Raw genomic sequence first — 27,086 nt, 5'->3', positions numbered from 1 at the left:
AAGCACGGCCTCAGCGGTGGTGAGGGATCCAGGGAGGGCAGGGAGAAACTCCCAGCTATCACACAAAACCCTCTTCAGATACATGAGGAAACAGGAGCTTGGGTCTGTTTTCTTTTATCCCTCCAAATAAAGGGTTTATTTTTATTTTTGAGTTTGTTTTTAGGTTTTTGCCATAGGGCGTGTGCACTTGTCCAAGACAGAAGGAGGGAAAATGAGAAATCATCCTCCCTCCCCGGAAGTGGGGGGCAATGGCCACAGTGCAATCCCATCTCCGTCATTCTCCTTTCAGGATTTTGGGCACACACATACACGGGCACGTGGGCCCAGTGTGATATTCAAGCCACCAGTCCAGGTCTCGAACCATGATCAGCCATGTGGCAGTGCAGTGCCTTAAATATGTGCCACCTGCTGGTCGCTAAATAAAGGGTTTACTAGAGAGGTGATGCTGCCCCCATCTGCTTATGAATGCGGGACAATGGAAACTTCACCAACTGAGGTTCCTCTCCAGGCAATGGTGGAAGACGACAGGGCTGGAGAAAACAGAAGCTGACACACACTTCGCCTGGCAGAGCTGTGCCCGACTGCAATGCAGACGCTACCCCCAAAGGAGCTGGAGTGTGCCCAAGTGGGCTGGGCGGGGCCTGTCAGAATCACTCTGGAAGCTACTTCAAACATATACCAATTCCCATGCCCTCCTCCCTGAGGTCTGGCAGCCCCTGCCCCTTGGGGTGAAAATGTTATTAGAACTGTCCTGGGCCTGGCTGCTGGGCCTGGCTGCTGGGGCCACAGAGGGACACATCTTTAAGAAATAGATTATAGGGTCAGAGGATGGCACCGAGGTTAAGGAGCTAGATCCCACATGACCAAGTGTGGGGTCTGAGTCCCAGACCCATTGGCTTATAAAACACACCAAGCACGTGTTTATGTGTGGCCAAAAATCCTTAGAGAAGAGTAGAGAAAAAGGGATTGCAGCATGGCCATCCCCCCTAGGAAGTGATTTCTCACTCTCCCTCTCTCTGTGGCTGGTGAGTACACACACCCAGAGAAAAGAAATGCAAGCAGCCCTTAACACAACGAAGGAGGGTCAGCTTCCCTCATGAGAGAGATGTCCAGGACAGCTCACTGCCCACAGGAAGGGCAGCAGTCACTCCAAGCTGATGGGACTATCATGGGGTTCAATCCTCATGGAGGGGATCCTGGAAATATTCCTCAATATTATATAAGTCTTCCACCCACTGAGCCCCTTCTAAGAACTCACCAGCAAAGTCCTGAAAGGGTGTGGCACTGCTTGTCAGACCCTGGGCCTGGAAAAATGTGAGCATGGGATTTCAAAGTCACCTGCTTGCAAATTCCTTAAAGACTGAAAGGACTGCAGAGGAATGTGAATTTAGAAGTCTTCCTCAATTAATATCTGTGTTGAGACCATGAAATATTTTCCAAACGTTATATCGATAAAGTAGGTCAATAGATAGATATTTATAAGCTAAATATGTAATTAGTGACCATAGTAACCAAGGTTTGCAGAGTAAGAAAAGAGAAATTCAATAACAAATAAAAGCCCTGTAATCTCAAATTTAAAGTGGCAATACCAATGTGAACCCCTAATTTATTTTTTGGTTCAAAAATAAGTCTGGGGACCAGCAGATGGTGTAAAGGTTACGTTGCTGGACTCCCACATAGTCAACTGCAGCTCAAGTCCCAGACTACCTGCTTAAAACTCACGCTGGGTGCATGTGCCAAAAAAAAAAAAAAAAAAAAAAAAAAATGGCATCGGGCCCAGCCTGTGGTGTGGTGGTTAAGGCAGCTGGATTCCACACAGTTGACTATGCGGTTTGAGTCCCAAACCCGTCAGCTTGAAAAATACACCGGGCGCCTGTAAATGCTAATCCAGAATCCGAGAGGGGAATGGAGGTGAAGGGACGTGGCCCTTGTCTTTCGGGGAGTGATTTCTCACTTTCCCTCTTGCTCGCTTTCTCTGTCTCTCTGGTGAGTACATGCGGCCTTATAGCAAAAAAACAAAAAACAAAAGAAAATTTTAAAAGTCCATGTCCTAGCTCTTTCGACGGAAAAGATATAGAGATTGTGGAATCAGGGCTCCTAAGAGTTGTGTCTTTTCAGCTACTACATCTTGGTTTGCCTAAATTAAACCCTGTTAGCTGTTGTTTGGTCAAAAGAACTCAGGAACCAACCTGAACCAGGTCCTCTTGGCCCATGAGAGGCAAAATGAAATCAAGGGTAAGTTTTGACTGAAATAAACCAAACATGTAAAAATCTAGGCTCACAGTAACATATGAAATAAAAAAAAAAGAACAAAGAAAAAGTTGCTAGCCTGAGGCTGAATTCCACGTGGCCAGCCATGTGGTTCAAGTCCTGGTTTAACAAACGCTCTGGGTGTGTGTGCATGCCCAAAATCCGAAGGGAAGGAGAGAGGAGAAAGGACTGTGGCATGACGGTGGCTTTCTTACTGTCCCCCCTTTCTGTCCCTGTCACACACACGCTCTCTCACTCTCTTGCAAATTAAAACAACAGAAACAAGAAAACAAGACATAGTGACCAAAACACCCTCTGTTGTTAGTTGTGGAAAAGGGTCGACCACCAACTTGTTACACTGAAAACTTACAAGTAAAGGGAGAGGAAGGGAAACACAGAGCTGCCTTTTCTAGGAAACCAAATATTTCACGAGGAAAAGAATTTCAGCTGATATGAAGGAATACTAAAGTTAGAAAATGACGGCGCTGGGACCCCGAATGAAACGACGAACTGGATGAGCTTACCAAGGACCGCTGGCACCGCTGGGTGGGTAATGGGGGAGGGGAGCGTTACTAGGGAAGCCTGGGGCTGAGGGCACTGGCACAATGAGCAAGTGCTACATCATAACCTGACTGCCCGGGAGGGCTAGCCTAGACAGCTTCTTCCTGTCAATGGGAAACCCAACTGCAGCAATAATAATGAACGCGGTTTATATCTTGTCTTTTTTTTTTTTTTATAATTTTTTCCTAAGAATTATTTTATTTAACTTCATTTTATGTATTCATTTATTTTCAATTTGACTAGAGAAGAACAGAGTGAGTGAGTGAAAGAGAGAAAGAGAGAGAGAGAGAGAGAAAGAGAAAACAAGCTGCCAGGTCCAGGACTTGAACCACAGTTGAACCATGTGGGAGTCCAGTGCCCTTAACCACCACACCACCTGCCAGCACCTCTTTTCTTTCTGTAGAGGTTTTTGCCTTAGGTGGAGTGCATTCACTTGTTGGGGGGAGGGGTGGTGGAGGAGGAAGAGACAGAGACAGTAAGAGAAAGTGAGAAATCACTCCCCAGGGGGAATGGCCATGCTGCAATCCCTTCTCCATTCTCCCCCTGGGATCTTGGGCATGCACACGCAAGCTCCTGGCATACTTTTCAAGCCACTAGGTCCACTTCTCAAAACGCAGTTGCCATGTGGGAGTCCAGTGATATAATCGCTACGCCATCTGCTGGCCCCACAGTGGTTTATTTCTTTTCTTTTTTGGAGAGGTTTTTGCTATAGGGCGTGTGTGCTTGCCAGAAAGACAGAGAGAGACAGAGAAATAGAAAGTGAGAAATCACCCCCCAGGGGGAGATGGTCACGCCGCAATCCCTTCTCCTCCATTCTCCTCTCGGGATCTTGGGCATGCACGTACACACGCCCAGCATGAGTTTAAGCCACTGGGTCCGGGACTCGAACTGCGGTCGGCTACATGGGAGTTCAGCGGTTGGCTACATGGGAGTTCAGCGGTCGGCTACATGGGAGTTCAGCGGTCGGCTACATGGGAGTTCAGCGACATAGTCATTACGCTAACTGCTGGTCCCCACAGTGGTTTATTTCTAAGCACAAGATCAAGTAACTAGGTCCAGAGAAAGACAAGCATGTTTCTCAGGACGCTGACACACAGTGGTTCCTTGTACAGTTCTGAGAGCAGGAGAGCCCTTAGTCAGCATAAGGAGCTCTGTACATTGGCCTGGTCCTAGGCATCTGGAAGTGGAGGCTGATAGGGTTATAGATAAGCTTGAAATTCTTAGATTAATAATTGGTTAAAGAAAAACTCAACTGTCTGTTCCTGAAAGAAACCAGCAAAAGAATGTGCTTACTAAGAGACAAGAAGGCTTAGTATGCATCATAAAACACTGGGCCTGGGATAGGATGGAGCACCCCACTATCAACGGACCACAGGGGTCTTTTAGGTCTCTTAGGTGCTTGGGCTTCTGCTAATATTTGTAGGTGTGACTCTCTCAGGCCAGGAAAATGTAGTAAGAATTCTGTCTTCATTCCCTTGAGGTGACAGGAGAGCAGGCCACCAGCCCTGAAGGACTCACCCCAGAAGAATCTGCAGCCAACTGTGCTCCTGAACACTACTTCCAGGAAGAAAGAAGACAGAGCATGGCGGTAAAACGAACCACAAGAATGCAATTAGCCAATGCTCCACTTCTTGGAAACGAAGAAGCAAAAGATAGAAAAAAAAGAAATACGGAGTGGAGGGAGGGACTCTTTATGTATTTAAAGAGACTTCTTGCACTTGATTTCCCAATCAGTTGTGGATCCTGATTTAAATACACAAAATCTAATTGAAAGGACTTTTAGGGTGACAGTTGGGGAAATTTATGCATGGACTGGATTTTGGATGGCCTTCAAAAGGTTCATAGAAAAGTGGAATTGAAATGCGAGTTTATTTTGGTGCAAACAAATTTTGAAATCCATTCTTTTTTTTTTTGCACAGTATGCATTTTCCATGGGCTTTCTGAAGACCTCTCATATTTACTGGTAAACATTTGGGATATCTAGGATTTCCTTTAAAATAGATGAGGAGGTAGAAGTGGAAGAGGAGAGGGGAGGGGAAGAGGTGGAGGAAAAAGGGAGAAGATGAAGAGAACATGTGGGAAGGGTCTAGATGAAGTAAGATTAACAAAGTGTCAAAGCTGGGCCATGGGTTAATGAGGGTCCATTATACTTTCTCATGTAAATTTAAAAATTTACATAAGAAAATGTAAAATGAAGAGAAAAGAACTGCTCTTTGAGCTTAGCAGCCTCTCTGTGTTTTGAGCAGACTGACCTCCTGAGGACAGCTCTGACAAGGAAATGACAAGGAAATGGCCATTAATCTACTCCCTGCTGGAGGAAAACCAGCCCATGGCTCTTTCTGGGAGGAAGGAATGCTGAGGACTTGCAGCTGCCACTAGAATGCTCCCAGACCAAGGATCACAGGACCCTGGACCTACCCCGCTAAGTCCTCTCCGTAGCCTGGTGGACCTAGCCTTGGGATTTGCTCCAGCGAGCGGGGCAGTAGCAAACGCAATGCAAACAGAGACCTGAAAGGTGCCTGTGAAGACACACACAGGGTCACCAGGAGCCCGTGACGCCACTGTGGGAAGGACTGGACCAGGAAAGGCAGCTCAGAGCTGCCAATGAAAGGCAAGGTCCTCAGTCCGGGCCAGGTGTAAGCAGAGGCCTTGGTTATGTCCTGTGCCCAAGGAGGTCATTCCCCAGAAGGCCCATATGTGGTAACCAGAGTTTACAGCCAACGAGCAGAGGTAGGTCAGGTTACAGATGTACAGTGTGACTCTCTCTGCATCTCAGGGTTCCTGGAACCCACCATGGAAAGACTGTCAGTCACTCAGCTGCTTGTGATTCTTCAAGTGAACCACTGTGAATTCTTCGTTTTTTTTTAGGAGAGGTTTTTGCTATAGGGCACGTGCGCTTGCCAGACAGAGACAGACAGAGAGACAGAAAGCAATAAATCACCCCCCAGGGGGGATGGTCACGCCGCAATCCCTTCTCCTCCATTCTCCTCTTGGGATCTTGGGCACGCATGCACACGCGCCCGGCCTGAGTTTTAAGCTACCGGGTCCAGGACGTGAACCGCGACTACGTGGGAGTCCAGCAACATAGCTGAGGACTTGCAGCTGCCACTAGAATGCTCCCAGACCAAGGATCACAGGACCCTGGACCTACCCCGCTAAGTCCTCTCCGTAGCCTGGTGGACCTAGCCTTGGGATTTGCTCCAGCGAGCGGGGCAGTAGCAAACGCAATGCAAACAGAGACCTGAAAGGTGCCTGTGAAGACACACACAGGGTCACCGGGAGCCCGTGACGCCACTGTGGGAAGGACTGGACCAGGAAAGGCAGCTCAGAGCTGCCAATGAAAGGCAAGGTCCTCAGTCCGGGCCAGGTGTAAGCAGAGGCCTTGGTTATGTCCTGTGCCCAAGGAGGTCATTCCCCAGAAGGCCCATATGTGGTAACCAGAGTTTACAGCCAACGAGCAGAGGTAGGTCAGGTTACAGATGTACAGTGTGACTCTCTCTGCATCTCAGGGTTCCTGGAACCCACCATGGAAAGACTGTCAGTCACTCAGCTGCTTGTGATTCTTCAAGTGAACCACTGTGAATTCTTCGTTTTTTTTTAGGAGAGGTTTTTGCTATAGGGCACGTGCGCTTGCCAGACAGAGACAGACAGAGAGACAGAAAGCAATAAATCACCCCCCAGGGGGGATGGTCACGCCGCAATCCCTTCTCCTCCATTCTCCTCTTGGGATCTTGGGCACGCATGCACACGCGCCCGGCCTGAGTTTTAAGCTACCGGGTCCAGGACGTGAACCGCGACTACGTGGGAGTCCAGCAACATAGCCATTACGCTAACTGCTGGTCCCCCACCATGAATTCTTGAGGATCACCCTGTAAAAGCTCCTCTTCCTGCCCTCTGTTACACGAACCAGCCCTCTTAGAAGCCATGGCGGTGCACACACTGTAGCAGCCAGAATCCATGTCACACTGACTGATTCCTTCAGAGCCCCTGCTTCAAATAAATGTCCTCCGCTTCCCTTGCCGTGCCTTGGCCCTCTTTCTAGGCCCACAGAGCACAGGCTAGCCTCCTGTAAATGTGCCCGTCACGTGGGACAACCGTGCTCCAAACACGAAGGACACACCCTGATTTCCAGCCCCAGATGAGCTGGCCCAGGTGAGATGCCACGGCTGAGAGAGGGAATGTATCTTTGTTGTTTTATGTCACTGAGGTTTAGAACTGTTTGTTCTCAGCCAAAGGTAACTGATACAGTACATGAACTAAAAGGTGAGGGCAAAAATCTTTTCCGTCTGTTTACCTCCTTACGAAGTAAAAATAACTAGCTCGTGTCCATCTGTTCCCATGTCACCTAAGAGGAAGAGGGTAATTATAGACAGTCTGGACAGCTGTGGATTCGAATCCCTTCCTGCCCTCGCTGGCCGGCACCCTGCACACCGGAGGCGCGTACCTCTAGCCTGCATGCTCTCCTCTTTAAAATGAAGATACAGGCTGGCCGCTATGCAGCAGTTAAGCCCTGTACACGGAAAGCCAGATCCCACACACTGACTGTGGTTAGCACCCCAGCCCTGGCAGCTTATAAAACACACCAGACACATATGTGTTCCCCAAATCCCGACAGGATAGAGAAATGGAGGAAAAGGTATTGCAGTGTTACCACTCCCCATCTGGGGGAGCTTTCTCTCCGCCTTTCTCTCTCTAGAAGTGCACGTGCCTTCTGGCAAGAATAGAAATAATAAATGTCAGTACATGCCGACTGCCCACCCTGCAAGGATGGCTGAGGAGTTAAACAGAAACACGCCCACTTAGTAAGAGCTCCAGAGCCCAGCTCTGGCCAGCAGGGCTCCTTACCCGTCCACGAGCCCTTGCTGCTTAATGATCCTGTGGGATTCCTCCCTGGAGATCCGCCCGTGAAACCAGTGCTGTGTCCTGTGAATCACTGCAGGGAAGAGAAGAAGGAAGGGGTAATCAAGGCTCTGCGGATGGCTGCCCGGAAATCACAGCCGACTACTTCAGGTGGCGCCCCCGCCCCATGGCTACACCCGTCACAACACCCCTGGGGTAGAGGCAGCATTGGAAGGTGTAAGGAGGTGCAGGTGTAGAGGCTGCTCTGCTTTCTTGACCTACGCAAACATCAGGCCACAGGCTGCTTTACCTGTGCTCAGGGTAGAAGGGTGGAGGGGACTTTGGCTGCCTAGGACGTTCATCCGCGTGCTCCGCTTCTGCAAGAGAGAACCCCACGTCAGCACGACAGATAGCTCTGACAAGTCACCGGTGTGTCAGCCCTCAGGCAGGCTGGGACCCTCAACCCCCCCGGAAGCCCACCTGGCCACGGACAATGAAGGGCTTCCGAGCCACAGTCATGAAAATAATCATAGCATCCGGGCAGCTTTCCACCCCCGTACTGAGGTGGAGATGCCGTGTCTAGCATAGAAGACACACGGTGAAGAGGTCATGAAAATTAGGAGAAATCTTTGGAGAAAAGCAGGAATCTTTCTATTGAACTCGAGCAGGTCTCTGGACTCCCCGGCTGGCATCCTCTTCCTCCCCATACTCCAAAGTTCAAGTCATAATGCTTTCCTACCCAGAGCCGCAGCTCCATTTCACACACGGTCTCCAAGTCTCAGGAAAGCGCAGGAGCTGGTTGACCCCGTCCCTCCCTGAAGGCTAAGAACCTGGGCCTGAGAGGTGCAGGAGCTGTGCAGGCCTTAGAGCGAGTCAGGGGAGAGCCACGACGTGACTGCCTGCTGCCGGGCTCTGCACGCCTACAGCCCCTGACAATCCAGCAGCAGAACTAGTTCTGCCCATGAACCCGAGTTCTGCTTCTCACCTGCCCTTTCCAGGGGAGCAGCGGATGTAAGGCAGTGGGAAAGGACTGGGTGCAGGGGACAGGGAGGTGCCCTGAGTGCCCATAGCCTCCTGCACAACATCCCACACCTTTGACAACTCCCACTAAGCCATCCTTCCAGAAGGCCATGTGGGGGGCTGTCACCCACGAGGGAGCCTCTTGGATGGGGCAGGGCCATGGCCTTACCCTCCAGGCATGCCCTTCTTCCAGGGCTGCGCTCTGGGCTTCCGCGGGATTCTCTATCACTCTTCCTGTCTGCCCAGAAAAATCCATCGCCACGAGGGAGTTCTCAGAGACACTGCGCTGGAAAGGAAAGGACACAAGTTCTCACAAGGTTGGGAACGAAGCCAGAACAGCACAGTGGGGTGTCCCGGTGTGAAGTAATCGTGATGACGGCTGGAAGAGTAGGAACACTTCAATCTCCCTCTCTTAACTCCCCAAGTTTCATGTTGAAATTCACTGGTTCAGGTTGAAAATTCAGACAGCAGGAGACCCTTAAGCCAAATGAGCTTAGAATAAGGCATGTTCTGGTCCTCGGACTGCTGGGAGGCCATCTGGCACCAATGGGCTTTGAACCGTGTGGTCCACCCTTGGCTCCCTGACCTGTGCTATGACACATTAAGGCCAAGCCACTGTGGCACAGGAGGTAGGGGCCCACTGAGTGACGCTGCTGGTCACAAGGGAGCCCTGGGCTCACCCCGCAAGTCTATCTGACTATGCAGGGCCTGCTCAGAACCCTGGCTGGCTGCAGGGCTGAGGCAGGGTCACGGCATGAAGACCCTGTTGAGGTGCCCCCCAGACCTTGATTATATGAGGGAAATAAGTAACTCTGAAGAGAGGTAAAAAATAGGAACACAAGGGTGAGCCTGGTCCTCACTACGAATGGCTCCCTTGGTCACTTCAGTTCAGGAAAATACGGGGACTCCTGTGGGAGCCTCTGTCCTCGCACAGGGACTGACATGGAAGTGGTTTTAAGACTGTGAGGCATGAAGTGCTCCTTACCTTCAGGCAGTGAGATAAACACCGCCAACTCAAGTAGTGACTAGAATCTCTAAAGCTCACCAGGCAAGGACCAGAGCACACTGGACCTCAGAGCCAGGGGCCCCTGACCTCAGGAACGAAAGCCTAGGCCCCCAGCAGAGCGCAGAGTTGCTGTTGTCCTTTGGAGCATCTCAAGGAGAGTCATGTATCTCAACAGCCTTGGGGGGAGTGCAGGGACCGGGGTGTGGGGAGGAGCATGGATGGTAGAGGGATTTGCTCCCACGGTTATACTGTGGAGACTGCACAACTCTCACCTCCTGTGAAATGGAACCAGTCGGGATAGGCAGGCTTCCCTGACAGGCGCATGCTCTTTCCAGAGCTTCCCTTGGCTACTCTGTGTGAAAAGGGAGACTGGGAGCATGGCAGCAGAAAGGCAGTTGACATTTGAAGGTCTGTACTCACCACCGGCGTCGAGAAGGGGGAGAGCGAGGCTTTCCTCTGCTGAGGGATTCGGTAGTTCTGGTAAAGGAGCATTCCATACTGAGGAGGAAAACAATGAGTCACCAGGGCCCCAGGGCCCCCGAGGCCCAGCAAAGGCCACAGCAGGAGGGTAATGCCAAGTACCAGGCAATGAAGGACACCCTGTGATCGGAAGCACATTCAATATGGTGCCTTCCTCTCCTTGCCCCGTAAGATAAGGAAGGACCCAGGAGCTTTGGAATGCTGGGAGGAGGCAAGCAGGACAGTGACACACTTCAGAATGACAACGAGAATGATGAACCTTCCCGAGCATGGCTATGGGTCAAGAAGTGTTCTAAGAGTTTTATGTTATTACTTCATTTAATTTTTCCTACTGTATGAGCTATTGGGACATTGGGGAAGTCATGACACAGTTTTGTATAGAAAAATGTTATGAGTTTTCTCATGACCCGATTAGTTATCCCCATTTTACAGATAATAGAACTGAAGAACAAAGGCTGTGAGAAAGTACAGATTTAGGATCTGAAAACCACCAGGCTTACTGCCTGACCAGTTTAGGTGTCTGTGCTTATGTGCCCTGGCACTAAGGATGAAGAGCTCTGCAAAGTCTCATACACATGCAATACTCCAACTACACTCCCAAATTATCCACTCAAATCAGTCAGAGAAGAAAAAAACAGAGCAGAGAAGAGAAAGCAAAGTTATCAAGATGTATCTTCCTTGTGACCTTCCTTCATGGGATGTAGCTCAGTGAGAGCTCTAGTTCCTACATATGTACTCCTAAAACAGAAGTATTCCGACGTGATGGAAGGTCTAACATAGGTACAACTGCACTCCTCTAAGGAGGAGTGAGAATGGGTCAGAAGAAATGTTGGTGAGATAATGGTCAAGAATTTTCCAAGAGACAAAATGACTCCAAATTATAGAGGCAGGGTAAATAAACCATACCCTAAGCACATTGTAGAAAGATTGCTTAAAAACAGAAAAAAAGGAAAAAAAAATATCAAAAGCAACCAGACAAAAATATATTGGGCTGTTGGAAATGTCATGATGCACTTTTGCATAGAAAGACAGAAAAAGTGTATCATGACTTTGCTGACAACTCAATATATCACTTTCATAGAAGCAACTAAAACGCAACTGATAATGTGTAAGTGATAAGACCCAGAAGACGATGGACCCAGTGAAACTGAAAACAAAATACTGTGAACCTAGCATTCCATATATTCCTTTAATAAAGGTGTCGGGCCAGATAGTGATGCAGTAGTAATGCAACTGGACCTGCAAGGGCAGGTTCTGAGTTCATGTCCCAAGGACTCTTTATACAAGCCGGATGCATGTGTTATACCTGCAATCTGGGCTGTCTTGAGTGGGAGGGTGGATTGTGGTGTGAGGATCCTGTAGGGTATGCTTGTCTCTCTGTGTGTCTACTTCCCTCTCTCTGCATGTCTCTCTCATGAAAAAAATGAAATAAAATGAAGGTAAAATAAAAATTCAGAAAATTTCTTAGGCCTTCACTAAAAGAATTGCTAAGTTGAGTTCTTCTAGTCCCAGAGAGAAGAACGCACATATGGGAAAAACTAAACTATGAACATGTAAATGATTAAAATAAAAATTGAGTTAAAGTGATAGCAACATATCTTAAGGGGTTTAAAACATGAACAGAGGGGGCCGGAAGGTGGCATGGTGGTTAAAGGCGCTGGGGGGACGGCTAGGCTGCAATTCCTTCTCCTCCATTCTCTTCTTGGGATTTTGGGCATGCACGCACATGTGCCCAGTGTGAGTTTCAAGCCACTGGGTCTGGGACTCAAATTGCAGTTGACTATATGAGAATCCAGTGATATAACCATTATGCCATCTGCTGGTCACATATGTGTATATATTTGTATACATGACTGTGTAGATGCAGACTGGCAGACAGGGACGTAAACAGAAAGAAGCAAGGTGTTAAACTTGCACAGAGAAGGCATACCCTGATGCCTGTGAAGTGACCTCTAAGTCCTTGGAAGGTCCTGCCTAATGTGTCTGTTTCCCAGGGGCTTTGGGCCAGGCCATGTGGTCTGGGCTAAGAATGTGCTCTCTGATGGGCGTGTTAAGCCATGTTTGTCGCCCCAGTCTGCAGAGGGGCGAGACTAAGTCCGTTGTACCTGTAAAGACTAGATGCTAAGACCCAGGTGCACCATGCTCTGGGCACACTGTCACACCTGGTGCTGGGCGGAGTCTGGGCTTGCACAGGACTCCCTTGGGAGAGGATAGCCTGACATTCCCACCTGGGAACACCTCGTCCTGTTGCAGATTGCAATTTGTAACTTTTTGCTATAATCAACTATTAACCAGGAATCAAGAACTTTGCTGAATTCTGAGTTCTACCAAATTAATGAACCTGAGGGTGATTCCAGGGCCTTCTCAAACTTGGATGCACATAGTCAAACAGATAGATAGATCTATATATAGACACACACACACATTGTGTATGAAAGGGGATATTCAAAAAGTTATGGAAAATGTGATTACAAAACTGTGGAGATTTTAAAAAATTCTTCTTACACCAAAACCAACTCGTATTTCTTCCCATGAACCTTTGAAGCCCTCTTTCCCATATACTATTTTTCCTTTCCTTTCTCTTTCTTTGGTTTTACTTAGATCATTGATTTTAAAGCTTCTTTCCTTTTTTTTTTTTTTTTTCTTCTTAGAGAACATGGTTACTTGTGGGGCTGGTGGGGGGAGACCCCAATGGGCTGTGATCATGCAGCAACCTTTGCCCCTTCATTTCTCCATCCTGGAAGGATCTGGGGTATGCACGCATATATACCTGGAGTGTTTTTCAAGTTGCCAGGGCCAGGATTCGAACCACAATCAGGCACATGGGATCTGGCTTTCTATGCACAGCGCTAAACCACCATGCTATGAGGCAGCCACTACAATAGAATTTTGTATTGAAGAAACAGGATACCTCTTTTGGGGAAGAACTTTGGCAACAGTTTTGAAAACTTTTACAACAGAAGACACAGAGATCTCTGTAAATAAGTGTTACCAGGTTCTGATACTCACTGCACAGCCTCTGCAGTAGAGTGGCTAACAAATTACTTAACAAACAACATAACGGGAATGAATGGGCACAAGCACGGTGCTGCCTGGGAGCACTGTCCGCTAGGCCATCTGTCTGTGACGCTGAGTACCGCAAGTCTAAGTCACTCCGAGTAGACCCAAGTTACCAGACCTGCTTACTTTGAAAGAAAGTATAGCTATGTGGGTGAGGATAAAAGAAGGTCCTACTTTAACGTAAAACAGCAAGGCTTTTCTTTCAAAAATGCCCTCAGATTTTTTTTATCCAGGAAGTTTTTCTTTTTTTAATGCCCTCAGATTTTGATGTAATCAACATTATGATGTCAGGACTGTTGGCACTGGTTCACTATCCACTTTATAGAAAGAATCCAAAAGTCCAAACTTTCTGAGGACCCACAGGTATGGAAAATGCCACACCTGGGACCAGCAGTTAGCGTAATGGCTATGTTGCTAGACTCATGTAGTCGACCGCGGTTCGCGTCCCGGACCCGATGACTTAAATTAATGCTGGGCGTCGTGTGTGCGTGCATGCCCAGGATCCCGAGAGGAGAATGGAGGAGAAGGGATTGCGGCGTGACCATCCCCCCTGGGGGGTGATTTCTTGCTTTCTGTCTCTCTGTCTCTATATGTCTTTCTGGCAAGCACATGCGCCCTTCAGAAAAAAAAAAACAACAACAACAAAAAAACAAACTTCTCCAAAAAAAGGAAAAAGAAAATGCCACACCTGACCTCTTGGAACAGGTCTCAGTCAAAACTTTGCAAGACAGAAAAAAAAAAAAAAGGTATAAAATTAGCTTCAAACTCTGTGTACAAGGTCCATGTGAAATGTAAGTGACTTAGGTTAGGACTTGGGGCCCATCTCCAAAGATTCTCATGAGGTATATGCAAATATTGTAGAATTTGAAACAAACAAACAAAAAACCCTCCTATGTCCAAAACACTCTGGTCACAAGCATTTTGGATAAGGGATATTGACCCATACGGAGCCTCTGTCGGAAGTTTCTGAGATTTTGGGGGACCGTCAGGTGGTGGGGTGGTTAAGGGCACTGGGCTCCCCACATGGTGGATCGTAGTTAGAGTCCCAAACCTGGCTGGCAGCTTGCTTTCTCACTTTCCCTCTCTCTCTCACTCTGTCCTTCTCTAGTCAAATTTAAATAAATAAATAAATAAATAAATAAAGCTAAAACAAACAAATACATGTTTAAAAAAGTTTCTGAGGTTTTATTTAGAAAGATGTAAAACTGGGCCAGCCAGTGTGGCATGGTGGTTAAGATGGCTGGCTCCCATGTGGCCAACTACACAGTTCAAATCCTAGCTCTAGCAGTTTGAAAACTATGCCAGGTGTGTATGCATGCCCAAAATCCCAAAAGGAGGGAGATGAAGAGAAGGGATTGTGGCATGACCATGCCACATGGGGTGATTTCTCACTTTCTGTTTCTCTCTCATGAGTGCATACACCCTGCCCTGTGGCAAATTAAAAAGACAGACAGACTACGCTTGAAAAGTAATTGACAGAGCAGTGGAAAAGGGGGGAGCATTCCCTTGCCAAACGGAGCCCACACCTCTCACGACACTGGAAGTGGGGACGTGGAATACCTTGAGGAGTCTGAAGGCCGTCATCCAGCAGGTCCTGCTCTGCTCGTCCTCTGCACAGAGCAGCCTCAGCTCTTTAGTTTCGTTCCTCACTTTGTTTGGCTAGAGAAGGTGAGGAAAGTCCAGTCAGTGTCACACAGGGAGTCGGAAACCCTCCTAAGCCACGGTAGCACTGCCTCACGAACCAGAGGCGACTGCGGGAGACCATCTAGCAAGGTGCAGGGCAGGGACACGCACACCCAGGTGGTGAGGGCTCAGCCACACGGCACGGCCGCCTGACACTCCCCTACAGAGTGGCTCCCGTGGCCTGGTCCTGGGTGCGTGCAGTTACTCAGCACTTTGCTGAAGAATAAGCCATCCTCTGGCCGGAAGTGCAGAGGAGACGAACAGGAAGTCAAACCTTCACAGGACGACATGGTGGGCACGACAGCACAAGGAGAGGCACCTGACGGTGGAGGTCCTCTGTGGGAAGAGTGTCTGCTTCCTGAATTATGGGGGAGGTCCTCAGAGTAAGCTCCCAGGGAAACTGATGTTAGGACAGAGGAGGGCACTGGTGGGGGTAGCTGGCAGGGGAGGTGCCCTCAGGGGCCCAGGGCTGTCTGAGTATCTCCAAAGCCAGATCCCAAATGGAAGTGCAGAGAACGAGGCCACTGTGGCCACTGGAGGAGAGGGACAAGAAGGAAGAGCAGCCCAAGGCAGGTGGGGGCGCCATCCTGGCCCTGCAGCCCGACAGAGGCAGGGCTGCTGGGGAGTGAGGGGTTGACAGCAGGAAGAACTGACCACAGGATGACCTGACCTGGGCCCCCACCAGCCCAGGCTTGTGGGACAGAGCTGAGCCAGGTCTCCACTTCGGGAGTCTGGAGGGCCTGGGAACACCAGTGACAGCCCTTGCCCTCAGCTGGCAGGACAGGAGGAGCAGTGACAGCCCTTGGCCTCAGCTGGTAGGACAGGAGGGGCACTGGCTGCCTGACCCCACCTCCAGCCCCTCCTGACGCCTCCTCAGGGCCCCGCTGGTTTGGAGTAGACTCCCATGACTTGCCGCCAAGAGCCTTCATGGAGCCAGGCAGGCCATGGCATTTTAGGAGGGACTTTTCTGCCTGCCACAGTCCAGGGAAAGGCTCCCCTGCTGCGGTCCCCCTGGGATGGGGCTTAGGCTCTGGCTCGGAAGGGAGCCCACTGAGTGAACTCTAGGCACCACGACTCACTGGCCACTTGGTGCAAGTGCGGCGGCTGATTGTCTTCCCCCCAAGCATCGATGAAGACTGAACAGGATGACAATGTGAACCCGCCAGCAGAACCCCTGGTGCTCAGCAAGCTCCCAGAAGATGCCACCAACCTCCATGACCAGCGACGTCCACAACCTCACCAGGGCAGAAGAGCAGGCCCTGCTCGAGGGTGTGTGCACCCGTGTATGAACGTGCACATGTGTGCACAGCTGGGCTGTGCAGAGGATAGGCAAGGCTGTGGGCATTCCTATCCAGTGTTCTGTGACCAGGAGCCCACAGAGCAGGCACCTGCTCACTCAGGATGCCGAACGCCCCCAGGTGACAGGCGGGAGGCTCCTTGTCTCCTCTGCCTTCTGGGTCACTACTACGCCTATGGCCACAGCTGGGCCCCGGATGTCAAAAGCTATTAGCCCACCAAGTGGCATCTCCATCATGTGTCTGTCTGTCTTTGAGCTTCTGAGCCACACGAGGGCCAACACAGAACACGCAGTCGATGTTTATATACAAATGGATCAATCCAGCGTGAAACTGTGCTTCTGTTCAAAATGAGTGTGGCAACAACCAAATCCCAGGCAAGCGAAGAATCTGCTGTTTTACTTGAAGTTCACAGACGGGCCTAACCGCCTGTTGCCAGTCTGGCTGCAGGGAGACTGGGTGGAGCACCCACCTTGATGCAGAGCCCGTGGTCCGTGGGGGCACCGTACTGCTTCTTCCCGGCGATCAGGGAGAAGATGTTGCTGTCCTCCAGGTCGGCCAGCAGCTGCAAGTGTCTGGGTTCCTGCAAAAGCATCGCCAGGTGTGAGTGGGGTGGGCCCGGCTCAAGCTGGCCAAGAGCAACAGGACGTGGTCGTCCACAGAGGCCACCTGTGCAGACACATGCCCCTTCTCGCCCCGACCTTTCAGAGGCTGTAACCACTTTAACCCTAAGGTAGGGCCAGCCGGGAGCTGAGTGGTTAAGGGAACTGGATCCCACACGGCTGACCGTGGTTCACACACCAGCCCTGGTGGCTTAAAAACACCCCAGGTACATATGCGCAAGCTGACTCCCCAACAGGATGGAGGAAAAATGGGAGAAGGGATGGCAGCATGATTATGCCCGACAGGGGTGTGCTTTTTCTCTCTCCCTCTCTGTCTTCTCTCTGTCTCTGTCCGGGATGCACGTGAGCCCTCTGGCAATTAAGAAAAACAAAAACAGAAATGCCAAATTAAAACCAAACCCATCCGGCCCTCACTCAAAAGCCCACCACCCAAGTTCTCAAAGGACTCCTGGAAAGTATTTGACACCTCTGCCAAACCAGAGCCCTGTCCCCAAATCTTCAAGACCTAAGTGCAGGGCACCTTCACGCACGCAGGGCCTGGATCCCCTTTGGCACACTGTGTGTTCAGAGTCAGACTATGTCCTCGACTTCCCTCTAATACTGTCACACGTGTCCTTTTCTTCAGCTCTCCTGCCCCGTTCTGCTTCCTGCTCCAGGCTACAAACTGCCCTGGAGTCAGTGTGTGAGGACGATGCGTAAGCCATGAATCAGAGCGGTGATGTCAGGATGCACCTTGCCCTGCCCTGTGTCAGTCAAAGCCCCTCTCTAAGGATGACCCCCTCTCTCTGGCACGTGTCTGGCAGCTGCTAACTTCCCACTAGGTCAGCCTGGTGCTCAGCACCCAGTCTGGGGGCCACCGGCTCCTTCCTCCTCTCTCCTGGCAACAGCAGAAGAGGCTACAACGCTTGGAAGGCAGATGCTTGGCCAGCATTAGCCAGACGCGGCTCCCCCTGCTGGGCGTACCTGGGACGTCAGAAGGTAAGAGCGTTAGAGACCGGAGAGAATCCGGAGAGAATCCTGGACTAAGGCCATAGGCTACCTGTTCTCTTTTGAGGCCTGCAGGTGTTTCCCACCTCTCGCCTCTTCTTCCCATGGGAGATGCACATAAAATTGCAATTTAATCCAAAAAGAAGCTATGACAACACAGGTTAGATTGGCAATGGGGCGGCAATAACATAGCAAATGTTCTTACTGTTAACTTGGAAGTCAACTTCCAAATTATGAAAATTTAGTCGTTAAAGTGGCTGAGGCAGCTGGGAGGGTCTGCTCCCCATCCACAGTGGGGGCTGGGGTTGGGCCTGGGCCTTTCCCGTTCTGCATTACATTTCTGACAAAAACCAGAGGCCAGGAACTCCAAGCTAGCAGTTAACACAATTAGCTTAGTAAGTTATGAGCCTGGAGAAGTGTATAGTATTTTTTTTAGGTTTATGCTATAGGGCCTGCACACTTGCTGGAGAAAGACAGAGAGAGGGAAAGTGACGAATCACCCCCGGGGGCGGATGGCCACACCACAATCCCTTTTCCATTCTCCTCTCAGGATTCTGGGCACACACGCACACATACCCAGCATGATTTTCAAGCCACCAAGTCTAGGACTCGAACTGTGGTCGGCCATGTGGGAGTCCAGCGCCTCAACCGTCATGCCACCTCCTGGTCCCTACGGTCCATTTTTAAATAAAGCCCAAGTGCAGGGGGCAGGACTGGCGCTGGTGATGATGGGCTGACCTCACCTTCGACGTTCCCTTTGTGGAGCAGTACAGGCCTGATCTCCGCAAACACACGTACAGCTTTTTCCACGATTTTCTCCCCAGCTCTTTCACGTGCAAAAACCCTTGAATTTCAGGACAGCTGCTGGAGTTTAGGAAGTTCTGTTGAAGGACAAAATTTAAAAATCAGGTAACGCCGACGTAAAATAACCACAGTGGATGTTGTTAGTTGACTTTTTCTGAATTATTAAAATCTTTTTTTATTTTGGTCAAACAGTTTTTTCATTTCAAAAATCAAAATGCTGTTCAAATTGGTGGTGCACAGAGCACAGTATTCAAGCACACCCAGGCAGACGGACCGTCCCCAGCCCAATGTTGGTGAGCGGGAAACGTCATATTTCCTCACAGGATGGCACGCGGAAGGATCCCACCCTGACTCCAGCTTGCTGTTCAATGTCCAGTCTGACCGTCAGAGACAGGGTGAGAGCGCACTGGGGGCAACTGACTAGGAGCACTGCAGATGGAGAGGGAGTACCTCCGTGTCCACCTGCTCACGATGCGCCCGGATGCCTTGTGACAGCCCTCGGTGACTGTCCTGGCTAACTCCTTCGGAGGAACAAAGCCTCTGCTACAACGAAGTCAACAGCCTGCCTTGCCTATCTTCCTTCTTTCCTTCCTTTCTCTCTCTCATTCTCTTTTTTTAAGAGATTTTTGCTATAGGATGTGTGTGCTTGCCAGAGAGACAAGACAGAAATCACCTGCCCCCAGGGGAGATGGCCATAACTTAATCCCTTTTCCTCCCTTCTCTTTGAGATTTTGGGCACGCATGCCCACGGCCTAGCATGCTGTGTGAGTCTCAAGCAGCTGGGTCCGCGACTCGAATCACAGTCTGCCATGTGAGAGTCGAGCACCTTAACCACTATGCCACCTGCTGGTCCTCAACATACTTTTCTGTGCATGAAAAAGAAAGGCCAATGCCCAGTCCTGATCAAAGTAAGGGTGATGAGACTGCAGGGTGGGGGAGGGTCTTTCCCAGTGACCTGAGAGGGGACCAAGCTCCTTCTTAATAGGGTGCTGGGCAAGGTGTGCAGAGGGATGGTGAGCCGGGGTCTGGCTCTTCCAGGGTCTTAAAGGATCATTGTACACCACCTGGAAGCCAAGGCAGTTCAAGTGGCAATCCGCCATTTCACTGTCACTGCGCACGAGTGACAACAACCAGAACGGAAAAACATTGTGGTCGGGAGGGCTCCTGAAGAGACCACTAAGACAGCCTCTGAAGATTCTCTCTTTTCGATGGTAGAAAGAAATGTGGTGAGCATCACGGCAGAAAAAGAAGGGCCTAAAGGCAGAATTTGGTAGGAACTAAATTTCAGTAGTTTCTCTATAGGATGCCGAGATACTGTTGCTTAACCTAGGGAATGCTTCCTTCTGTCGCTTCTTCACATACACACGAACACCTTATAGGGGTGCACCTGTAATACTCCCTTTCCCCATATCCACTGACCCCAGGGGGAGTAGGACTCAGAGCAGTAAGCACAGAGGTCTCAGTCAGAACCACTGGAAGGGAAGGTGTAGAAAGACCAGGTCTGCTTGGAACAGACTTTAGAAACCAAGACAATTAAAATGGGTACCTTTAATTCCTTTTAAGGTTTATTGAGTTATTTCCTCCAAAAGAGCACATGTATGTGAGACAGTTAAAAGATAAAAAGAAATGGAGACAGAAAGATGGTATCTACAACAGGGTTCTGATGCCACAGTCCCCCCCAGGCCTCAGCCAGCCGGATCATGGGCACACACCCGCCTGGAGTACTCAGGAGGTCCCCAGATGCACATCTGGAACCTGCCCCTGTGCTGTGCTTCACCGCTGCACCACATGTGGCTCCTCCTTACTTTCAATGACCAGTCATAAACTTGGTGCAATGCAGGTGGACTTAGTACTTCCGCAGAGGTTTCCAGGTGGCTACGCAGTGGCCGGCCTTGGGACCCTGTTCAGAGATGTGACCTCCGCTTCTCTCTCCAGCCCTCCAGCCCATGCTCAGCGATCTGTCACTCAGGTTGCTGCCAAGTCAGGGCACGCTCACCCAGTTTGTAAGTGTCCACTTTGCTAGAGGGAGCCTCGTGACACACGGACTCCCCACATAAACTCCTTTCTGGTTACTCTAAACCCCAGGAGGAGTCAAGGATGGTGCAAACTAGGGCCTGGCCGTGTCAGTGCAGTAACGTGACTGGACCCACAGGGGAAGGCCCCGGGTTTGTGTCCTGAGGTCTCTCTGTACATACTGGGTGCATGCGACCCTGTGATGTGGGCTGGCTGAGGCTGGATGGCAGCAAGAGGACCCAGGAAGGGGCATCTGTCTGTCTGTCTCTTTCTGTTTCTCTCTCGCTCGCTCTCTAGTGGCAGGAATAAATATACAAACTTACTATTATTATTTTTTTAAAAGGATGCAACCTCTTTGAATTTTTACAATGCCACCATCAGAGTTCTCAGAAAACTTCCACCCAGAAACCCTATTTCAGCAGAGGTCTCATTTTGCCCTGTACCTGCAAAAGCTGGGTTTGACCGCCATTCGACTGCTGGCACCAGGTAACCATCTGTTCTGGGAAGAAATTCTAAGGAAATGAAGAAAAATCAGAATATTAAAGCTTAGCGTATGTGTGTATCAGGATGACAGGTACGATGGCGTGCGTGCGTGTCTCACTGCACAGTCCTCTATTCCTGGCCACCGTGGAAACACCTGTCACGAAGGCTGCGGGCAGCTTCCCGAGTGGGTACACGCGCTGACTCTCTAGAGTTCGTGCTACACGGCGGGCACTGGAGCACAAAGGGAGGCCAGCGCCATAATCCAGGGCTACGGAGCTGGACGGGAGAGAAATGAATCCTGGAACTAAAAGGTGTATCCAGTCACGCTGAAAGCCTTTCCTGCTGCATTACCAAAAAACAGATGCCAAATTTCTCACTTTTAAATGCAAAAAGCTGCTAAATTACCACAGCCATCAGTGGGCCTAAACGTCTCCCCTGGGTCACAAGTTCTGCCCCTTGACCTGGGGTGGGAGCGAGCGAGTGCCACGGGAGCTCATGCCTGGGTAGCTGATGAGACAGGTGCTTCCCCGGCTGGCAGAGGAGACCAGCTCTACTGCCAATCAGCCCTCTGGATCCGCTCCTCATGCTTCCACTAGAATCACAAAACATTTACTCTCTTCGACCGAGCACTGGAGCAATTTGTTCTAAGAACTTTCCAAATAACTGGGGAAACCTGGCTTCTCCTCTCTCTCCACCTAACTCCATCTCCCCTCCTTCACTGTTTCTATTTGAGGAGATCGCTGCCTTTGGCCAGTCACAAGGCACTTGGCCGAGCACCGGGGACCAGTTTTGGAGCAAGGACTGTTTCTGTAAACAGCACCTCAGAGCCTTCCACCCGTCCCCTCTCACCTCCCCGTACACCAGGCAGTTACTCTGCCATCTAGGACTTCTCAGCACGAGTGTAAACGGCAAGACTTCCAAAGTCCCGAGCCCCAAATCTGAGAGTGAAGACTCACCGTAGGGTTTTTGAAAAACTCATACTTTGCGTAATTCTTCCTGAACACAAATCTGCTCTCGCTGCTCATGGTGCTCTCCACTTGGGCCACCAGCTCGTGGTCTTCCAGGCATCGCTCTGCAGGGAAAAGCATCAGGTGTGAGGGGGAACAGCCAGGCGTTTCTGGGCAGCCTCTCAGACAACCGCTGAATCTGACTTTCTGTCTTTTTTATTCATCTGCCCGAAGCTGAGGTCAGGAACTAGGAAAGCCGAACCCTCGCCTGAAAGCACTTCCAGATGCAGAGGAGGTCTCCAAACGCACAGCATGAAGGATGCAGGGCACTGCTCACTCACTGCTATGACAGATGACTTTTAAGCACGGTATCAATGAAACGTTAAGGAGAATCAATGAAAGTTGAGCAGCTGGTTGTGCCCTTAAATGAAGAAAATTCCACTTCCTGTAAGAAACATACAACTGGGAAAATATTCAAAGACAATGAGGTGGGCGGGGTCAGAAGGGAGAGGTCAGAGGGGAGGCAACGAAAGCATTTGGATTCCATGAAGTCTGGTCACCCGGAGCCGTGGGGGGACGTGATGTGGAACGCTGGTCAGACAGTAGCTCCACAGACGCGTCCTGCACACACGCGCACATGCTGAGCACGGCATGGCAGAGTCGTTAGTTGGCTTGCATCCAAAGGCAGAGGAGCCTTACTACATGGGGTAGTTTTCATCCATGTGAGGACACGTGCATGTACACACACACACACACACACACACACCCCTCTCACTCACTCAAGGCCAAATGCCTTACTAAGCAGTGTCACCACCCTAGAAAGACCATTTCCTCACTGTCTTGGCACTGGTGTGTGTGGCGCAGGAACTGGGTGTACTCCCAAACCATGCCACTCTGCTCGATGGTGACCATGCCACCGTGTCTCCTCCCACACTAGGCAGATAGGGGCAGGCCAGGGACCAGCCATGCTGAACAGTGGAACAGACAACCCGAGCACAGATCAGGCTGGGCCGCGTGTGTACTGGCGCCTGCACACGGAGCTCACGCGGGCAGTTCTGGCCTTAGGCACCTTCTTCCTTCCGTGCAGCCAGAACTGAGCTCTACAACAGGCTCAGCATGGAAGGAAGGGAGACGTGAGTGCAGAGCGTTTCTGAGTGCGAGCTATCTCAGAGCTCAGAAAAAGAATTTCTGTCCGCAAGGACAACTATCGCCATGGGGCCTCTCAGACATGGAAGCAAAATCTGGGGCTGATCTGGCTCAGCCTTGGTTTTGACGTTACAAGGAACACTGGTAAAAATGCATGTAAAGCCAGAGTTTGTGCAGGAAAGGAATTTTCTCCCCAGGGCTGCCAGACAGCTTGCAGTGCGTCAGAGGCGGGCCAGGCCTGGCACCTCCAGCAAACGTGGAACGGTTCCAACCTGCCTGCCTGGAGAGGAAAACCGAACACTGTCTTTGAGTCTCTCCATGATAGAGAAAAAGGAAAACCGTGAACAATCTGAGCTTCAACTAAAACGGATACTTTGTTTTCAAAAAGAGGTTGGGGACCGACTGCTGTGGCAGAGGTGGCAGGGCAGGGTTAGGCTGCACATCGCTGGAGCCACACAGGATGTCTGGGTTTGGAGTTCACGCAAACCAGGATATGCTGTGTGCACCCATGATCCCAGCTGGCTGGGACAGACCTGGTCAAGGGTATCTGTTGCTCATGAAATAAAGTACTTTTTTTTTTTTTTAAAAAAAAAGGTTAGCCTCAAAGTTGTTCATTAAAAATGACTTCTGCAGCTTTTTTTTTTTTTTCCCTTAAATTTTCCAGAGGGTGTGTGAGCTTCAAGGACAGAGACACGGGGGGGAGGGGGGGAGCGAAAAAGCGCACTACACGGGGTGTGGTCACGCCGCAATATTTTTCCATTTCTCCTTTTGGGACTTTGGGCTCACACGCACGTGTGCCTGGTGTGTTTTTCAAGATGCCAGCTTGGAAACTTGAATCGTGCAATTGGCCATGTGGGATCCGGCCATCTTAACCACAGGCCATGGGATGGCCCAACTTCTATTGATATTTTTTCAGAGGAAAATGTCTTTCTGTAGTTTAAGGGGGGGGGAGGGAATAAAAACCAATAACCAAATAACATGTTGACGGCTGGTGTACAAAATTAAAAAAAAAATTTTAAGAGCCAAAGAGGACCGACTTGAGAGAGTTCCTGCCCTAAGGGGCACATGGTTAAGGTGCCTGCAGGCTCCTGCCCCCGCCTGGAAGACACTCTGGGGAAGCCCCAAAGCACAGGACACACTCAGAGGGCAGAGGACTCGGGGTAGACTCCAGCTGGACAGGGAAGGACTTGGTGTCTTGTAAGGGAAGCCAGGGGACTTTGGGTACATGGTCTTGGGTGGACTGTCAACCCAGGGTGGGACTGGGAAGGAGGGTACTTCTCCAGCTCTGGTCATTCTGGGGTCCTGAGGTGGGCCCCAACATAAACCAACGCTGCTGCATGATCCCCGTCTCTCACCCCCAGGACAGCTCCCTTTCTCAGAGCGCCCAGAGCCGTGGCCCAATGTCCACGAGCACTAATGCCCTTGGGTGTCGGTGTCCACAGCAGCTGGCTGACTGGACGCATGGGCTGAAAGTGCCTTCCTTCAGTTCTGCTCTCTTCCACGGTTCTAAAGACCCATATGTTCGAAGGGCCTCTGATGACTACATTAAACACTCACACCTGTAACTTTCCGACTGTTATCCGCCCTGAATACAATGGGAATGTCATTTTTCACTCTGGTATTCCAAAGTTCTTTGTGCAAGCACAGAGGAGGTGAAAATCCTTTGAAGGCCATTAGTATTTTCCAGATTTCTGAAACAAAGTCCAGTATCTCTGCCACTACTCGATCCCCCCCAAAAAAATTCTTAAATACTGGACAATTTCAAAAAGAGGATCCGACTTCTTTTCCTTAACACATGCAGCTAACACATGAGAAGCCCTGGGCTATGGGGTGGCCACAGCAGAGTCAGGGCAGGTGGCATGGGTGGCACAGCCTTAGCCGACAGCTGGCTGCTGCCCTGGGCCCCACACAAATCAGTCTCTGGGTGCACCCAGCACACTGCCCCTAGCAGCCCACCCAGGGAAGTCCATGTTCTGCCACCAAGCTCAGGGCTGAGGCCGTGGGACACTGAACAAAGCTGTCAGGAAGAGGTCTAAGAAAACCAGCCTGGGCCAGCCAGGGATGTGGTGGTTAGAAGTGGCTAGATCCCACATGGCTGACTTCATGGTTCAAGTCCCGCACCTGGTGGCTTGAGGAACATGCAAGGCGTCTGCTCCAAATCCACAAAGAATGGAAAATGAAGATTGGAGCATGGCCATCCCCCTAAGGGGTGATTTCTCACTTTCCCTCTCTCTCTGTCCTCTCTCTGGCGAGCATGTGGGCCCTATGGCAAAAACCAAAAAATAGAAAAATAAAGAAATAAGAAAAGTAGCCTGACACAAGCCGGCTTTCCATTTGCAGGTTTCAGGGAGGACAGCACAGAATTGTGGCTTTTCAGATTTAATAGACAAAACGTAGCCTGCACGAGGCCGCTCTGAGTACCCAGGTCCATCTGGGCTGGTCTGTCCCAGACACCTCTCTACCACTCCAGATGCCAGCACGCAAAAGCACAGCTGCCACGTGGCCCCAAGCAGGACCCTGAATACAACGGGAGTGTCACCCCAGGCTCCAGGGTTATCTGACCTGCCCATGCCCACGGTCATTCGGGGCTGGGTATGAGAGGCCCGCATAACAGGTACCCAGCAGGGTAGGGTTTACCTGCAATCCCATTTTCAGGTTCGGGCAGGCATCAAGATGCCGTTTTGTGCATTTCCTATTTCTTTTCTTTTTTTTTTTTTGAGAGGTTTTTCACTATAGGGCACGTGCACTCGTCAGACAGAGAGAGACATAGAGACAGAAAGTGAGAAATCACCCCCCAGGGGGGATGGTCATGCCGCAATCCCTTCTCCTCCATTCTCTTCTCGGGATCTTGGGCATGCACACACACGTGCCCGGCGTGAGTTTTAAGCCACCAGGTCCGGGACGCGAACTGCGGTTGATTTCGTGGGAGCCCAGCAACCCAGCCATTACGCTAACTGCTGGTTCCCTCAATTCTTATTTCTCAAAATTTCTTTAAAAGATAGTTTGCTTGACATGTCTGTAGGCTGAGCTGAGTCCCTGCATCCTCTGTGTGTGATACTGTCTGGTCAAAACAAACCTTCGAGAGACATGCGGCTCATGTGCTTAGGACACAAGGGGCAGGGCACTTTCCATTGGACATGCCCCCTCCTGGGACCTCCAGCTGGACTTAGCACCAGCTGTGTCGTGGCCTTGGTTGAGGACAGTATTTCCCTGGCTCAGGGCTCTACCCCCAGATAAGAGGCCAAGACTCCCCAGCCCGCAGGAAGTGTGGGAAGAGCTAAGACAGCAGAGGTCATTTCAAGGGGAGGCAGACTGGAGCAGAAGTCCCTACAATTGCAAAGTGTAAGCTCCCCAAGACCGTCGATCAGTAAGGGCTCTGCCTACCAAGGCAAGAGTTCTCACTGATTGTTGAAGGTGTCTCAAATGGCAAATGTCCTTAGGAACTGACGCTGGGGCCCTGGAAGGGACACTGACCTGGCTCTGGGCACAGTGTCCCCTTTGCTCCCCAGCAGCAGTCAGAGATGGTGGGACGAATGCACGCCTGCAGAGATGCTGTCCTGCTGCTCTTGTGGTGGGTGACCAGCATCCTGAGGGGTGGTCGCAGGCTGCAGACACCACACACCTGCCCGCCTTTCTCAGGGTAAAGGACACCACCTCCAACCTCAGATGGGCAATTGGGGGCACTTCCCACTTTTCTAAAGTCATCACTCCCTTCTGGGCATGGAAAGGGTTTAACATTACTAAGGATCCAGTATTTCAGCTGCTAAGACTGGCAGAGTGATTGCACTTTGAAATCCTCAACTTTTGGAGAGTTTTTTTTTTTTTTTTTTTTATAGGGGGCGTGCCCTTGCCAGACAGACAGAAGCACGAGAGAGACAGAGGGGGAGAA

The 27,086-nt window shown here is 50.4% G+C and overlaps 1 protein-coding gene across 6 annotated transcripts in view; it reads right to left on the bottom strand.

The window, feature by feature from the left end:
* Window positions 1-27,086, bottom strand: part of GRB10 (growth factor receptor bound protein 10) — a 203,241-nt gene that overhangs the window by 6,504 nt on the left and 169,651 nt on the right. For all 6 annotated transcript variants that reach the window (XM_006161791.3, XM_027765631.1, XM_006161792.3 and 3 more), the window contains 9 exons: window positions 22,061-22,176; window positions 21,065-21,133; window positions 18,548-18,685; window positions 16,667-16,777; window positions 14,777-14,875; window positions 10,097-10,174; window positions 8,840-8,956; window positions 7,961-8,027; window positions 7,657-7,744 (listed from right to left, as the gene is read on the bottom strand). In XM_006161791.3, coding sequence (XP_006161853.1) covers window positions 7,657-7,744; window positions 7,961-8,027; window positions 8,840-8,956; window positions 10,097-10,174; window positions 14,777-14,875; window positions 16,667-16,777; window positions 18,548-18,685; window positions 21,065-21,133; window positions 22,061-22,176 — 883 coding nt within the window. The remainder of the gene's footprint in view (window positions 1-7,656; window positions 7,745-7,960; window positions 8,028-8,839; window positions 8,957-10,096; window positions 10,175-14,776; window positions 14,876-16,666; window positions 16,778-18,547; window positions 18,686-21,064; window positions 21,134-22,060; window positions 22,177-27,086) is intronic.

The sequence above is a fragment of the Tupaia chinensis genome, unplaced genomic scaffold (assembly GCF_000334495.1).
Source record: "Tupaia chinensis unplaced genomic scaffold, TupChi_1.0 Scaffold139072_1, whole genome shotgun sequence".
Classification (NCBI taxonomy): Eukaryota; Metazoa; Chordata; class Mammalia; order Scandentia; family Tupaiidae; genus Tupaia; species Tupaia belangeri.
The sequence above is the reverse complement of the archived record's forward strand: the minus strand, read 5'-3'. Positions and strand labels throughout refer to the sequence as shown.